Source organism: Mustela lutreola, chromosome 5 (assembly GCF_030435805.1).
Source record: "Mustela lutreola isolate mMusLut2 chromosome 5, mMusLut2.pri, whole genome shotgun sequence".
Lineage (NCBI taxonomy): Eukaryota > Metazoa > Chordata > Mammalia > Carnivora > Mustelidae > Mustela > Mustela lutreola.
The window spans coordinates 86,405,285-86,422,114 of NC_081294.1; the positions used below are offsets into that span (position 1 = coordinate 86,405,285).

Here is a 16,830-nt window from a genome sequence, read left to right on the forward strand (position 1 = left end):
TCTGACAGCCAGTTACCTTCTACTTCTCAGGAATGTCTTCCTACACTATTGTTTGCAACATTTCAAAACCAGAAAGGAACAGAGTTTCTGTGACGCCTGTTCCTGGGACCTAAGACTACAATTCAAGATTGAAGTTTACCTGATTGTCACTGACAACTCACTCTTTTCTTTATAATCTACTAGCTTTGGGGGACTTTTAAATCTTAAGATATATTTTAACCCTTTTTCCAGAGCATTTCACTTTTTCAGATCTGTAAAATAGATTTGTTCTTTGTCCTTGATTATCTAAACTTGTACAACCTAGAAATGTTTTCTCAGACCCAATCCTTATCCCTCCTAGGATTTCATTGCTTTAGTGGTTATTTTTTGAAATCATCTAATCTTTTCATGTATCTCTAGAATTTAGGGAATCAATACCCAGTAATGACTATAACTATTTTAGTGGAGATTCTAGCAACTGTGTCCAAAAGAGGATCTCTGTCTTCATTGCTAAATTCCTCAGATATATCCATCACTTGTTAAATTGAATGTTTCTTGAGGCCTTTCTTATTATCATCATCCCTAGGTATCACTGTCATTCTTACCTTTCTTCTTTTGCCAAAGTAAGATGATATTCCTCTGGATTTATTTATTGAACTAATTAAATATATCTATGCACAAGGAATGGAAAGCACACTGAATTAGACATCTAGGACATAACAACAATAAGAAAGAAAATATCAGAGGTATTTCCCCTAAAAGAAGATCAGATGAAAAAGTTGTCTTTTACCAGTTCTGAAGGGTTATTAAGCTTCCGTTGTATAGCATAAAGTCTCTGCTTGATACCTAAAACACTTGGAGTAATCATAATGGGGCTTCACTTGTTTTCATGAGATTATGGTCCCAAGAGAACAGGAAGAACTCTCACTCAAAAAAACTCCATGGCCACATTCTGCCTTCCTTTAATCAATCCCATCTGTCTCTTACTCAAGTCATGCCTTCCTTTCATCATTCAACAAAAACTGCATGTGTGTTATGATCCAGAAACTGTATGCTAGTCTCTGGTATTACTCTAACAATGCAAGCTGGCCATCCATCCACTGGGTAGAACCTCATAGGATCTTAGGAATCTGAAACCTCTTTTAAAAGGATTAAGGGGAAAAAAGGATTGAGGGTAAAAGACCACAAAATAAGTTTTTGATTAATAAAGAGATTTTCAAAAAGTGTTTATGGTTGTTTTCCATTCATTATGGAATTTAAAATGCCTTAATATTTGCCTAGCATTTTTACAGGCTTCAAAAGACTTTCATTAAGCACTCTGTAGTTAAAGATCTACTTATAGGGTTTGGGTAGTTTGAGAAGGTCTTCCTCACTATGAACTCCTTGAGTGAAGACAGTTTTATTAATATTTATAGCTCTAGAATCTGGCCCAGGGCTAGGTATAGAATTGGCAAATAGTAAGTGATTTTTGAATGAATATCTTCACATTACATGTATTAAATTATTTCTCCTACTGGTTTGTAATTGGAGACTGTTTCTACTGTTTCCTTTTCATATTCCCAGTACTGTTCTCATTAGACAAGGCACTTGGCTGGATCTCACCCAGGAAAAAAGTCGGGCTGGGTTTAGAGCATGAACTGGGATAATGCCATGTTATCGAGCCACATCATTACTCCTTGAAGCCATAACCAAGGACATTTCCTGTCATCACTTATAAATGAAAAGCTTGGTGAAGACACAAAGTTGCTAGATGGGCAAATTAGAGAACTAAGTTTCATGTTGGAGGTGATAGTTTCATAATGACAATGATGAAGGTTTTAGAAATATTAAGACATATTTAAATAGAAATACTAAGATGGTATCTGAAGCAAGTCCTTCATCAACATGCCTTCTTCAACTCCATCCTTTCATAGAGGACTTCAGAATTATTTTCTCTTATATATGCCAAATGAATGGCTGCTGGTTAAAAACACTAATCCATCTGATGAGCATAAAGTAAGATACAACAGGTGTAACTGTCTAGCATTTTGGTTTCTGGAAGAAAGCAAGATAACAAGGCTGTAAATTACCTATATTAGAAGTAAAAAACAGATATGAATTTCAAGAATGTTAAGGTCTTAGTTATGACTTTGTGGTAAGATAGTTTCTTGCTATTTCCATCTTTCCCCATCAGAGATCGTAAATGCCCTGATTTTCAAAGGCCCTATCTTTGAGTACAAAACCTTAATAGGAGATAACCCAAGACTCAGAGGTTGAATTACATAGGCACCTGGGTAGCTCTGCTGGTGGAGTGTCTGACTTTTGAATTCGGCTCAGGTCATGATCTCAGGTCCTGAGACTCAGTCCTACATCAGGCTCCCTGCTGATTGTGGAGCCTGCCTGAGATTCTCTTTCTCCCTCTCCCTCTGCCTCTTCACCCATGCTAATGTATGAACACATTTTCTCTCTCACTCTAAAAAAAAAAAAATCTAAAAATGTGTCTTGTCATTAGGATGAATATTGGCAAAAAAAAAAAAAAATGTTGAGATAATTTTAAATACCTGGAACTTAGATATTTTCCTATTGATCTTAGAAAAGTTACCTAAACTCTCTAAACCTAAGTCTTCTAAATTTGATAGAAATACTTTTATTTTTAAATTGGCCTATTTATCTTTTATTATATGGATGCTATAGGAATAGAGTTAATACAGATAAAATACTTATAAAAATTAAGAGGCCTATTCGAATGTATACTACTTTATTTAAATGGTTTATTTTTTCTTTTTTGGTCCAAACTCCGCTCTAAGTAGAAAAAGTGGCCAGTAAGAAAAGACTGAAAAAGTCAGTTCTGGGAAAGTCAGCTCTGAATCTAAGAGAAGTCTGAGTCAGTCATCAGTCAGGCAGTAAGTCTAAAACAAGTTAACCACACAACCTCAGCTTCCTATTCCCTTTTCTGTTTGACTTTGATGAGCATCTATGTGGGTGGGATAAACTTATGTGTCTTCTTTGGTAATAATATTGTGAAAACATGTTCTTTTACTCCATTAACATGAGAAGCAGAAGGAGGAAGTGAAGATGAGATGGAAGAGTGAACTGCATCAGTAAATGTGAGCTGAGCTACTCAGAGTCTTGGCAGAGCCCAATCATTCCTGAAGGCATCAGTGTTTCTTTTACACATACATGCACCCACACCCACCCCCCACACACATTTTATGTACAATGTGTATATATATGTTTAACTCCCATTATGTACCAGATACCTCTCAAAAGAATGAGATTATGCTCTTGGATGAGAAATACATACTTCCTGCTTTCAGAATGCTTACATTCTAGTGTAAGAAATAAAATAATGAAGTCAGAAAAAATTAAAACACGTTCAAATAATTGTATTTGCTTTAGCACAACCCTAAAATAATTAGACAGTAATTGGAAGGTGAGAATAGGGGATGGGATTGGACAACTTTGGAGGCAATAGACAAGATCTCTCTGAGAAGTTGACATGTGAACTAAAATCTGAATATCCAGAGGTCCCAGCAAGGAGAAAGTATGGAAGAAGAATTAAAAGATTACCTGAAGTAACACAGTCAAAAAAAAAAAAAAATCTGCAGAAAAAGAAGTTTGAAAAAGGAGGCAGAAGCCAGATCATATGTACTTTTTTACTCTATTAACTTGGGATTTATTCTAGAGGTAATAGGGAATTATTGAAGGGTTCTGAGAGACTCTTTAATTTGTGGGTCAATGTCTTCCATCAACTTTGGACAATTTTTAGCCATTATATCTACAAGTGTTTCTTCTGCCTCGTATTTCTCTTTCTTATCTTTCTGTGACACCTTTTGGTAGGGTTTCACATATGTAGAACATTCTATTCGGTGGTGGGGTTATTTTTTCATTTTTTTTCCTCTTTGTGGTTAGTTTGGATCATTCTATTGCCCTGTCTTTAAATTCACTGATTCTTTCTTCATCTGTGTAGTCTTGTAGTTAAAAACATTGAAGGAATTCTTCTCTTCTGATACTGTAGTTTATAATTCTATAATTTCTACTTGATCCTTTCACAGAGTTTTTGTTTCCACGCTGAAGTTTCCGATCTGGCATAAAGTACTTTTCCAAAAAAATGTTTGCGATATGAGTGAAATGGTTTTGCTTGTTCTGTCAGTAAGAAAGGCATTTTTAAAATATAGGAAAAATCCATATTTAGAACATTCATTTTATCACAAGTTAGCTATCTTCCACTAAGATTCAGTAACTCCTGGTACAACCAGTGATCACCATCCTCATTTGTATACTTTGCAAATTTAACCTTACTTTGGGGACTGCTAATGTTACAATGCACTTTCGTGTTACTGGTATTTTTATACTTAGTTTCCTCTAAGAGCTCATAGGACTATACCCACAAGCATATGAACACTAAAGCACTTTGCTCAATACTGCAGAACTACAGAACTATAATAAATGTCTCCCTTTTGCAAATGCTTTGAATGAAGCCAGAATGTCTTTGGATTCAGTTTTTTTTTTTTTTTTTTTTCAGGAAAAAAGGTCATTCTGCTAACAAGATATAGAATATGTCCCTTGAAACAGATTGCACATGACTTCAAATTTTTCTGTCTAGAGAATAGCTTTGGCAAATCTCTTCATGTGCAAAGGTAAAAGAAAGATATGCTTTTCACTTGGAGAAGAAAACCCTGGCAGTTTGTCCTGAAAAGCACAGACATTAGAATTGTAGGAAACCTAGAATTTAAGTTATGATTAAAAAAAAGAAGAAGAAGTGAAAGTGAAAAAAAGAAGTCTCCAGTAGTCCATAAATGTTTCTGGCCCACAGAAAACAAAACAATAAGATGGAACTGTATAGTAAGAAAAATAGGAATGTACAATGTCCAGAAAGCACTGGACTATCACATAAGCTTGAAGAGACTGTTGTCTCTGGCAGGGGTTATGTATAAAGTTGAAATAGCTATGCTTTTATTAGAGCTTATTGTTATTATGGCCTAACACCATGCTCCCTGCTGTCCTGAGTGTTTCAAGGGTAGGCAAAAATCCAAAAGGTTTCTTAAATTTCTTCTTTTTTAAAAGATTTTATTTAATTATTTGAGATATATATATATATATATATATATATACATATATATACATATATGTATATATATGTATATATAAATCTAAATATATATAAATCAAAAAGTGAAGCCAGAGACTCACATCATTCCGACTCTGAACCTATTTGGTGTCTGAAAGGAAAGAAATCCAGTGATATCTCAGAGTTAGACGTTGTTTTGTCTGCCTTTGAGAAGACCATCCTGGAATATGAACAAAAAGTAGAATCTAAAATTTTTAAGGAAGCCATCAAAAAATTTCATTCTAATATGAAAGAAGAACTCATCAAAACGCTTAAAGAAGTCCAGATGTCAAAAACTCTGAAAAGGAAGAACACGAAGATTATTTCAGATATTGGAAAAAGAAAAGGCAGCATTTGCTTGAACTCCAGGATGAACTGCTTTGGTTAGAACCACAGCTGAAACAACTACAAGTCAAATATGACAAACTTAAGGAGAGAAAATCTTCCCTGAGGAATGCAGCATGTTTCTTATCTAACCTAAGACAGCTTCATCAAGATTACTCAGATATTCGAGAAAAAGAACCTCACGTAAAAGAAACTTATGATTCATCCAACCTTCCAGCTCTGTTAGTCAAAGCGAGAACCCTTTTGGGAGCTGAAAACCACCTAAAAAATATCTCCCATCAATTAGAGAAGCTCCTTGACCAGAAAGGTGACCAATCCACTGAAATGTGACTCTGTAAAGACTAGTCCCCTGCGCTTGCCTGATCCCTTCTGATACTATACTTTTGTAAATAAAAATTCTTTGAGAAGTGAAAAAAAATAATAAAATCACATAAGCTTCACACATATATATCTTAAATAATTAAATAAAATCTTTTAAAAAGGAAGAAATTTAAGAAACTTTTGGATTTATCTATCTATCTATCTATAGATATCTATCAACTATATAGTTATAGATATCTATCAACTATATCTATCAATCTATATCTATCAATCTATAGATATCTATCTATCAACCACAACCAGGGGATAGGGACAGAAGGAGAAGCAGACTCCCCACTGAGCAGGAGCCTGATACAGGACTCAATCCCAGGACCCTGGAATTATCACCTGAGCCAAAGGCAGACGCTTAACTAACTGAACCACCCAGGTACCCCAGAAGATTTCCCTAAAGAGGTAGATTCTGACTATATTACAAGTCTATAACAGTGTTCATACATTCAAGTGTGTGCATACACACATGTGCACACAGACATATACACTCAAAGCAGCCTTTTAATCTCTCTCTTTCTTATTCATCTGTACTTTCTAGACATTATATATAGAGAGAGTCATCTGCTTTTGGCCAGTGGGAGGGTTGCCCATTGATTAATTAGATCAGTGCCTGGGCTGGGATATGCTGACCTTTTCTGTCCCTGCTAAGCCCAAGGCCTCTGTTTCTGAGTGCTTCCCTCTCTGCACACTGCAACAGCAGCATTCCTTTCAAAGTGCTTCACAGACTTTACTTCTCATTACCCCAAGGAGAGGGTGTTATTAGTCTCTTCATTTGCTGACTGAAGTGAACTGACCTGCTTAGGGTCCAGTGGGAATGATTATCTAAACTGGAATTACAACTTTGGTGCCTTTAGACCAAGTCCCACGCACTGGCCACCTAGGACAAGCCTGTTGTGGCTCTTTTCTCCTCCTGCCCTACCTCTGTAGAGGTAACCCACACTAGGGATGCATTCTAATCAGTCTGTGAATTTTGGTCTTGCCATATGTATAGTATTTTTGATGTTGTGAAGTGTATATGTGCTATTTATGATGCTAAAAAAGGCTTACTGTTGATTAAAGTTAAGGAACTGGTCTGTGTCCGGATCTACACATCTTAGGACTTGAAAAAGCCAGACAGATGGATAATGCTAGATGTTTGTGAATGGGATGCAGAGATTTAATAAAAGTCCTTGTGTAGAGCTGATGAGAGAGAGATACCATACTCCTCACATCTCACAGACCAGAACTTAAACTCATGGCTCCCTAACTGCAAGGGGGTCTTTGAATGTCATCTTTATTTCAGATAACCTCATGTTCTATAATAATAATTCCATAATAACAGGCACTTTTATTATAAAAGAAGGAATAAACCATACTAGAAGAGAGCTAGAAATTGCTGTCTTCCATATTAGAATTTTTTCAAATTATTACTAATAAGAAACAAACAATCAAGGAGAGGAGGCATTAAATAAATCTCTCCTCAAATATTTACCTTTTCTGCAGTCCTTAAAGTGAACATCAGAAATCTTTCACTGGTTATTTTTATTATATATTTTTATGTTACATATTTGTATTGGACCTTAGATACTGAGGGCTGGTTGAATCATCAGCCCCATTTCATGGCATATTATCCCCATTAATCATGCACTGTTCCACTCTTGTTTCATTTTAAAATGCATTTTAGGTAGTCTTTAATAACTACCCCATCCCCATTCCCACATTAAGCTACACGCTGAGTGGGTTTGATACCTATATTTGAAACTGTTTCCTTGTAAATTGTCTGATATTCTATATAGGTGTATATTTTCACTTTAGTTAAATTATATTGCTAAGAAAACCTTTGCTCTTTTCCTTATTTTTGCATTCATCATTAAGTATTTTAGCATTTGTTTGTGTATCTAGTTTGTTGCTTCTAACTACATAAAGTAATTCCATAATTCTCTTTGCTTATCGATTTCGCTTGTTATGGACTCCTAACTTGCTTCTCAACTCCCCGCCACCCCAACAACTGCAATGATACACATGTATCTATACTCTTAAGGACCTGTGTGAGAATTTCTCAACAGTGTTGTTACTGCAAAAAATAAGATGCATACACATTAACTGACTAAGCACCGGCACACTGTTCTCCAGAATGTCTGAACTGAGCTATATTCCCACCAGGACACAAAAGTTTGTGTCACCATATACTTCCCCCCACACTTCATTCACATTATCACATTTCTAACTTATGATTTGATGGGAATAAAGTAGTATATCATGGCTGCTTTAATATGCATTTCCCTGACTACTATTCATTTTATCATGTCTTTACATATATGCTAGCCATTTGGACTTTTTATACCTTGTTCATTTTTCTATTGAATTTTTTTGTCTTTTTCTTACTGATTTGCAGGAATCTTTGCAAATGCTCCATATAAACCCATTGTCAGTTAAATTTTGTTGATGATGATAATCCTTCCCTCAATCTGCCATCCATCTCTCACTACTGTAGTTGAAGGTTTGGGGTCTTTTTACAGCCCCCTTCATTCTTAGCCACAAAAATATTCTTCTGTGGTTTACTTTACTAGCTGTATGGTTTGGCTTTCATATTTAGATCTTTGATGTGGCTGAAGTCTTCCTTTAGTATAAAGCATTGATCCTGTTTTATTTATTTTTATTTTATTTATTTTATTTTTTTAATGTAGTGACCCAGATTTCCTAGCATCACCACTAAACAATCTTGTCTTTTCTATTGATTTGGATTAGCACCCTTTTCATAGGTCAGGTATCTGACATAGGGTCTGCTATTTCTCTCTCTGAGATCACCATTCCATTCCATGTGTCTATTTATCTTAGAATCTTGAACTAATTCCGTATTTTTAAGAGTATATAGAGTATATCTACACACACACACACACACATACACACACACACACACACACACACACACACACACACCCTACTATATATGTAGAGTGAAGCACTGTCCTAAAGGCTGATTTAACTGGGTGATGATTGTGCCTGGTTTCATTTGAAGCCTAAGTTTATTTATAGCAATCTTGACTTACTAAGATCCTTTTTCCATTTGTACTTTCACAAGGTTTGTTAAACCTTTGAGTTTTATCATTATGTTATTTGAAAGAGGGAATGAAAATCTCCAAATCCCCAGGTTTTAAAAGACTGTTGAAAGAAGGAAGTCTCTGTATTGGGGGATTTCTGAGCCCCTGTGCAGTTACCTGATACAGGTAGAAAGAGTTTGGAATAAAAAGCAGGGACTGGAACCTAGTCACTGCTCTGCCTGTGACTGGTGTGACTCTGACTCAAACATAAATCCCTCTTGAATAGTCCCTAGCTGCCAGAGGAGGAGGCTGCCCTCCATGGTCTCAAGGTTACATCCAGGGTCAGCTCTCTGATTCTGCATGGCTTTTTACCTCTGGGGACATCAATCACTGGCTCTCTTCAGAGATGTTTTATGACTAATAGCTATTAGTCCCATAACTGAGAGAGGTCACTCTTAGAAGGTTAATTAGCCTCTTCCTCTGGCTCAGAATAATTACTCCACAATATTCACATCACTTTTTTATACCAGGAACTCCTTTCCATAGATATATCTTATGCACAAAAGAGAAGGAACAGCAAATGCATATCACAGCCAAGACGAAATAACTTCTATAAACTGTACATTCCAGCAAATATAAAAAATAGTCATAGAAGCAAAGAAATCAAACCATCCTCATTCAGCTGCCCTCGGGTCTTCGAACCTTCTTAAGTTGCCTCTTTCTTCAATTATGAAATGAACCAACTCTGGCCCCCATTCTGCACTGACTGGCATCCAGTCACCTCCCAGTTATATCTGAGAATTCCTTTCCCACTGGGACATTTCTCCAGCTCCACATTGGATACTTGGGTCACCCCAGCCATTTCATTACCTGTCCTCACATTCAACTCTAGCCTTACTCAAGATGACCTCAAGTGCGGTGATTAAAAACAGAGCCTTACTCACTTTGACATCCCAGAGCAAAATTCATGCTCAGCACACAGGAAATGATTCAGAATTGGATTTTAGGCCTAGAACCACCCTGAGAACCCACTGACCAAATATTTTCATATGGATTCCCTTACTGACTGTTATAGACTGAATTGTGTCCCATCACCCAAATTCATATGTTGAAGCCCTAACCCCAAGTGTGACTATATTTGGAGATAGGGTGTATGAGGAAGAAGGTAATTAAATTTAAATGAAATCATATGGGTGGAGTCCTGATCTGATAGGATTAATGTCCTTAAAAGAAGAGATACCAGAAATTGCTCTGCATGGTCTGATCCCTGCTCTCCTCTGTAGCCTCATCTCCTACTTCTCTTTCCTCAATCCAGCACTGCAGCCACCCAGGCCTTATATAGTTCCTGGAGAAGCACTCTGCCCTCTCCCACCACAGGACCTCCACACGTGCTGTTCATTCTGCCAGCAATGTCCTCTTTCCTCCTTCCCACACCCATTACCTGTTCAACTACCTTCCTTTAGCTATCACCTCAGGTATCACTTCTGGAGGAAGCCTTCCTGGTCCTCAGTGTCTAGATCTGATTCTTTTGTTACATGCATGCACAGAACCATGTTCCTTTCCTTCCAGAACTTTTAGCAACACACAGAAATAAGAGAGAATGTGGTTTTCTCAGTGGCCTCACAGGTCTCGAGTTACATTCTGAACCAGACTTTGAAACTTGGATTCCTATGCTTCCCTCCCAGCCCAAGCAAACCAAAATAGTGAATGTTTTTCCCATTCACACCCACCTATCGAATTTAGAACAGGATTTTTAAAAAATTACACTGCAAAAACAATAAGCTCAAATATTAAAGATCTGTTATCCGTCAGAATGTCAGGTACTCCCATGCAAATGGATTAAGTATAGTTCATGGTAAAGTTTGCGATGTTTCTCTTTTAAGAGGAAAAGTAAAGGTGTGCCTGGGTGGCTCAGTGGGTTAAAGCTTCTGCCTTTGTCTCAGGGTCCTGGGCCCGAGCTCTGAGTCGGGCTCTCTGCTCAGTGGGGAGCCTGCTTTCCCCTCTCTCTCTGCCTGCCTCTCTGCCCACTTGTGATGTCTGTCAAATAAATAAATAAAATCTTTAAAAAAAAAAAAAAAGAGGAAAAGTAAATTTGAGTAGGATATTTAACCTTATGAAAACATTTTAAGACAATTTCCTTTACAATAAAATCACTTTGTGGCAGGATCATTCAACTCTTCCTATATATTCTAAAAGGCGTTGACAAAAATAATAGTACAGCCTTGGGTTTCTTTAAGTCTCCTCCTTCTATAGTAACAGGCTATCTACCTTAAAAAGTAGCCAACTTGGTTTTACATCTGCAGAAAAAAACATGAGAGGAGTATTGCTATGACTGAGTCTGGGCTGACGCTCTTAGTCATTTACCAGAGAAGCATTCCCCCTCTGTCCACAGGGCTCAGGTACTGGGGCCAAGGCAGTCAGGAAAAAGCATCTACTCACCCTGGTCAGAAAGACTGAGATTGCAGCAGCACCTGAAGGGGATTTCATTCCCCTATACTGTGATTAGCGTAGAGGGAATATGTGATCTACTTTGGGGCAATCAGGTATAAGAGGAAGTATACTGAGTTTTCTGGGGAAGATTTCCTCCCCAATAAGAGAGAGATTAGGATGGATCACACTGATCAAATGCAGCTGCTGAGAAGGTAGCACTTGATGACCATAAGAGAAGATACATCTGACCAGATGAGGAATAAGTAGTGGAAAAATGGAGAGGTCTGGCTCCTTGATGTCCTCATCAGCTTCAGAACAGATCCCACTTCTGGACTTCTTGCTGGGTGAAGAGAAAAATAAACCCCTCTGTGTAAGCAACTTTTAGGCAGGCATTCTGTTGCTTGCTTTCAAGAGAAAACAAACTAATAAAGAATCAACACCATTCTGTTTTGCTTTTACAGATCTCCAGCAAATACAGCATCTGTTCTAAACTGAACAAGAGCTAGTTATACCAGTGTGATTAGAGTCACTTACATTCAATTTACTAAGCACCTATGTGCCAGGCTCTGTGCTAGGCACTGGAAACTTGAACATGAAAAAGAAATAGTCTCTTATCTATACAACTCCTATGTAGTAAAATTTAAAGAAAAAGCCTGAAACTTTCAGGGCATATTTTATTTCCTGGAGAAATAGGATTTCACTGTCCTAAACTGCTGGATATAGTGTGCTAGGGTTGGGAAGGATGCTTAAGAAATAACAAAAATCACATATAACAATATCCTATAAGGAAGCACTGCCTTAAGAATAGGTTGACAGGAAAAAAAAAAAAAAAAAAAAAAAAAAAAAAGAATAGGTTGACTGGCAGGCACCTAAATGGCAAGACTTTAGAAACTTTAAAACAGTTTCTTACCCCAGAAAAATCCCCTCTGATACCTAAATCCTACACCTTGAGACTCATTCCTTTGGCTTATGGATTTTTCCCTTGCTAAATTCCAAGTACCCTTGAGAAGCAATACATTATTTTTTTCCATCCCTTAAGAGAAAAATTAGAATCATCATGAAGGTTCTGAGGACCTGAAGGAGGTGGGTGGAAGTGGAAGGGACAAAATGGGGACCCACAGGAGTTCTGGGGGACACTGAGATGATTTGTATTTTGGCTCAGGGTCAGTAATCCCTAAAGGGGCATATGATCTGTGATTTTTCCGACTATTCCTTTTTTGGCTTGGCTTTTCTTGGGTTTATGCTGAATTGAGACTTCATCCCAAAGAGTGGAGATGTTTTCAGATAAAGATTGAATTGGCCACTCTGGTGTGGAAATCAAGTAGAGGACGGTTGGGAGAGAGAAGCCTATCCTGCTATTCATAGCTCTTCCAAATAAACCCCCAGGGAAACAAAGGGGAGAAGAGAAGCCCTTGGCATTCCAGCCCCTTAACTAGAAATGCATAATTATGCAAAAAATGTAAGCAAAAAGTTATCCAACTGAGAGAGAGGCCAGAGAGTGGTCTCACTGTGGCTTGAAGGTTCAGATTAGGCATTTCCAAATATCTCAAGACTCCCCTTGCAGAGCACAACAGGACTGTCTGCTTACCTATACCTCCTCACCCTGACCTCTCTCCCCTTGTCTGCAACCCTAACGTCCTTGCATTTCTCTATGTTTCCTAGAGAATCTCTGCCCAGCATACCTACTGTGGCTTCCTCCTACATAGTCTGGTCTACAAAGAGGTTCAGCTCTGAAGGTCTCATTCTGACCTAATCATTACAGTCAAAATGAAGCATAGAATAGAAAAATTTTGACATGTGCAGATGAGAACAGTACTGACTTGTCTGCGCAAAAGTGCCATTTTCCCTGAATTATCTGAATACGGCATTTTGCTGCTTCTGCTAGTCAAGATGCTCTGACTTCCGGTTATTCATTGCCTTCTCTAAGCATTCCTTGGGCTCCTACTATGAGCTAGGAAGCAAGAGAGGCATGGACGGCACAGTGGTAAGCCCTGCAGGCAATCTCTCCCTCTTGAGTAGCTTTCACTCTCTTGAGAGACCCCTGAAAAAGTGTAATAAGTGTTAGAAAGGAGGATTCTTGGAACGTACATAATGGAAACTACACAGAATGGGGATGTACGGTTCTCCCAAAGGAGGAGGAGGTGACATCATCAGGAGAAGAGGGAAAGAGACATCAGGCAAATAGAACAGCAGCCAGTAGCTGTTTACTGTAACGAGGGGCTCAGATTATATGCAAGGACAGAGTTAGCTAAGAGAGCATCCAACAGGGGAAAATGAGCTGGGAAACAGGTTGGAACCAAGGCAAGGCTTGGCTGGGCTAGAGGCAAAGGGAGAAAGAGGATGGGGTGCTCATTCCAGGCAGAAGGGAGAGGCCTGAAGCAAGTCAGAGAGGGGAAGGAACAAGCACATTGCAGAAGTGGATAGCAAAGGGGCCTGACCAAGAGAACCCAAGGGCCAACACTAGGAAGTAGTGGGAATTAAAATGGCATGGGCAGGTATAACCTGTAAAAAATGTTTCTAATTCAATTACCTCTAAAAATTATATCTTTCTTCTAACCAAAATGTCTCAGTTGTTGGATATAGGGATATTAGCTTTTTAACTTATGATGACTGAAGGTATTTATAGATGATTTCATTCTCACATGCCATATATACCTCTTCACGAAGCGAATACATAAATAATCTCCCACTTTTTTTCCTTCCTCATCTGGACAGTAGAGGGAGAGGGAGACGGAGAATCCCGGAATATAAAACCAATTCCTCACCCCACGCATGGAGCCCTGCAGCCACTCCCTCCAGTGTGTTCTCTGGCTTTAATTAGCAAAACCCTGTCTTTCAGAGACATGCCTTTTAAAGGAATGCACACACACACACACACACACACACACACACAGAGCACTGAAGGCCTCTAAAGGTCATTATAATGCATTTTTTAAAAGTTGAAAACAGGGGCGCCTGGGTGGCTCAGTGGTTTAAAGCCTCTGCCTTCGGCTCAGGTCATGATCCCAGGGTCCTGGGATCAAGCCCCACGTTGGGCTCTCTGCTCAGTGGGGAGCCTGCTTCCTCCTCCTCTCTCTCTCTCTCTGCCTACTTGTGATCTCTGCCTGTCAAATAAATAAATAAAATCTTAAAAAAAAAAAAAGTTGAAAACACATAAAATTTGCAAATTTTATAAACAAACACTAAAAACAAACATGAGAACCAGCACTTTCAGGAAGAAACTCCATTCAGACCCTGTGCTAGGCGGCCTTTCTAAGAATTCCTAGCTTCACCAGTGAAAATGTTTGTGAAGTCCAAGAGCATTCTCCTGTCATACACTTAGAGGTCCTTTTGCCTGCAAGTGTTCATAACCTGACATGCCTGGGGGCACCAAGCAAGAGGGGGGTAACTGGCTCTTTAAAAGGAGGCATAACGTCTCCCTATGCTCTAGTCTCACAGAGTATTTTGTAATTAAACTGCACAGAGATGGAACTTCACTACCTGAAGTGCTGGGCACTTGGTTTTGTTCCTGCCTAGGACTTCTTTGTGGCCTCAGGGTTTTCTAGATCTCTTGCCATGTGGGGTTTAAAGTTGTTGGTACACTCTAACAAATTGGAAGTGGCTTGGGGCATTGCAAGGGGGTGGGGACAGTGGAGGATATGAGCACCAGACTGGAAGGACAGGAATCTGCCCTTTTCCTGAAAGATTTCTCCAGATCCAGGACACCCTCTATCCCTAGACACTAGAGGACAGACCCAGCACAAGACTGAGTCTGCAGCTAGTTTGGAAGCTAGCACTTCCAGTGACTAGCAAGTTGCTTCACCTTTCTGGGCCTTACTTTCTCATTTGCAAAATTCTTCCTTGGACCACAGACTGCAGCTCTAATATGCTCTGATATCACAACCTGGAGGCAAATCCTAGAGCTACTGGTAAGAAGGAACAGTCAATATCCACCTAGAGTGTGTTCAGAGGGCTCAGAAGATTTGTGGCATTTTGGATGGAAAGGCACTTTGAGGCAGCAGGAGCTGGTAAGACCAGGAAGGATTTGTAAAGTATTGCCAGATGATGAGGGCTTAAAAGGGCACATTACTCTCCTCCCTTAGAATGCCCATCAGGTGCCCTTTTGTGTTAAGGTGCACCTGTGCACATCCAGTGTCCAAAGCAGCTACCCCTGATGAAGGGATCATCAAAGGTGCCTTATATGGCACTAGGGCTCTTTTAATATTATGAAAACGTGCCTCTGTTTGCTATCAGCCTGAAAACCCTGACTTGACACGTGCTTTCTTTTCAAAAGCCCATGAATATCTCCCTCCCTGTCCCCAAGTCTGACATGATTATAATAATAAGGTTCCCTTTTCCTAATTATCTCCCCTTGTCCTCTCTGAAAACCCAGGTCTGAAAGGGCAGCTGTCACCTTGCTGGCACTCCAAAACCTCAACCCCATTTAATTTAGGCCAGAATAGGGTAATAATTTTCATCAGTCACAGGCTGAGAACCACACCGTGCTATATCCCACCACCCCCCAACCCAGAAACTGCTGGCCAAAGGAGCAGTATAGGTAAACAAAGTAAAAAATAAACCCTGGGCACACCCATTCATAAACCTACCTCACTCATTATTTCCTTATTTAACCCTTCAAAACTGCTTACCAGATCAAATAAGGCCTTTGGCAGGGGTGGGGGGTGGGGTGGAGGGGTGGGGGCGCTCCTCAATGTTTGGGGTAGAAAAGGTGTCTGCCCTTACCCTGGGACTGTGTGTTCATTCCCTGAATGTGAAACCTACCAAAAAATCTCCAGCTAGTCACACAGACCAAAGATGCATTCGTCCCAAGGTATACATATGCACAGGTTCAGGAGTGGCAGAACAAATAATCTCCCTTTGGTCATTTCTCAAAATCCCTGGGGCAGGTTTTTTTTTCCTGTGTGCCCATAATGATTGGTCTTTTTTTTTTTTTTTAAGGATTTTATTTATTTATTTGACAGAGAGAGAGATCACAAGTAGACAGAGAGAGAAGGGGAAACAGGCTCCCCGCCGAGCAGAGAGCACAACGCAGGGCTTGATCCCAGGACCCTGAGATCTTGACCTGAGCCAAAGGCAGGTCGTAAGCCACTCAGTGCCCCTATAATGACTGGTCTTATAAAGAGGCAAATCAGTGGCAGTCTGCAGGATAATACTGGGTAGATGCTTTCCAGTGGGTAAAAGTCCACTGCTTTTAAAACTATTTCCCATTGTCTCCAACATCGCTCATTTAGGTGAATCCCCTCTTTAAGCCTTTGTTAATTAAACACAGTTACACTTAAGGCAGCAATAAACAAACTTTTTGTACCAGAGTCGGTTCAAGAAAAACAAGATGCTTAGGAATCAATTATTTTAAAAAACCTACAACAGAAGCAGAAGTTGTGTTTTTTTGTTTTGTTTTGTTTTTTTGTTTGTTTGTTTTTTGTTTTTTGATTCAGGAACTCCAATAGCTACAAATACATTTAAGCATTTGAAAGTTTCATCTTGTGGCTAAAAGCTCAAGAACCCTATGATTGGTCTTCACGGCAGAATCTGACTTCAACATTGCACCTTTGAATAAATTTTATTGCTGAGTAAGGCAGTTTTGGAGCTGATTTA

At 39.0% G+C, this 16,830-nt stretch overlaps 2 protein-coding genes across 2 annotated transcripts in view; one reads left to right on the forward strand and one right to left on the reverse strand.

Moving 5' to 3' along the window:
• The window catches only part of ANKRD55 (ankyrin repeat domain 55), a 402,288-nt gene that overhangs the window by 234,315 nt on the left and 151,143 nt on the right, over positions 1–16,830 (reverse strand). The gene's annotated exons all lie outside the window — the stretch shown is intronic.
• On the forward strand, positions 5,127–5,766 carry LOC131831159 (centromere protein U-like; the record flags this gene model as incomplete). Its single annotated transcript, XM_059173360.1, is given in 2 exon segments — positions 5,127–5,402; positions 5,405–5,766. Coding segments are annotated over 2 exon segments (615 nt in total), but the record flags the coding sequence as incomplete, so codon positions are not given.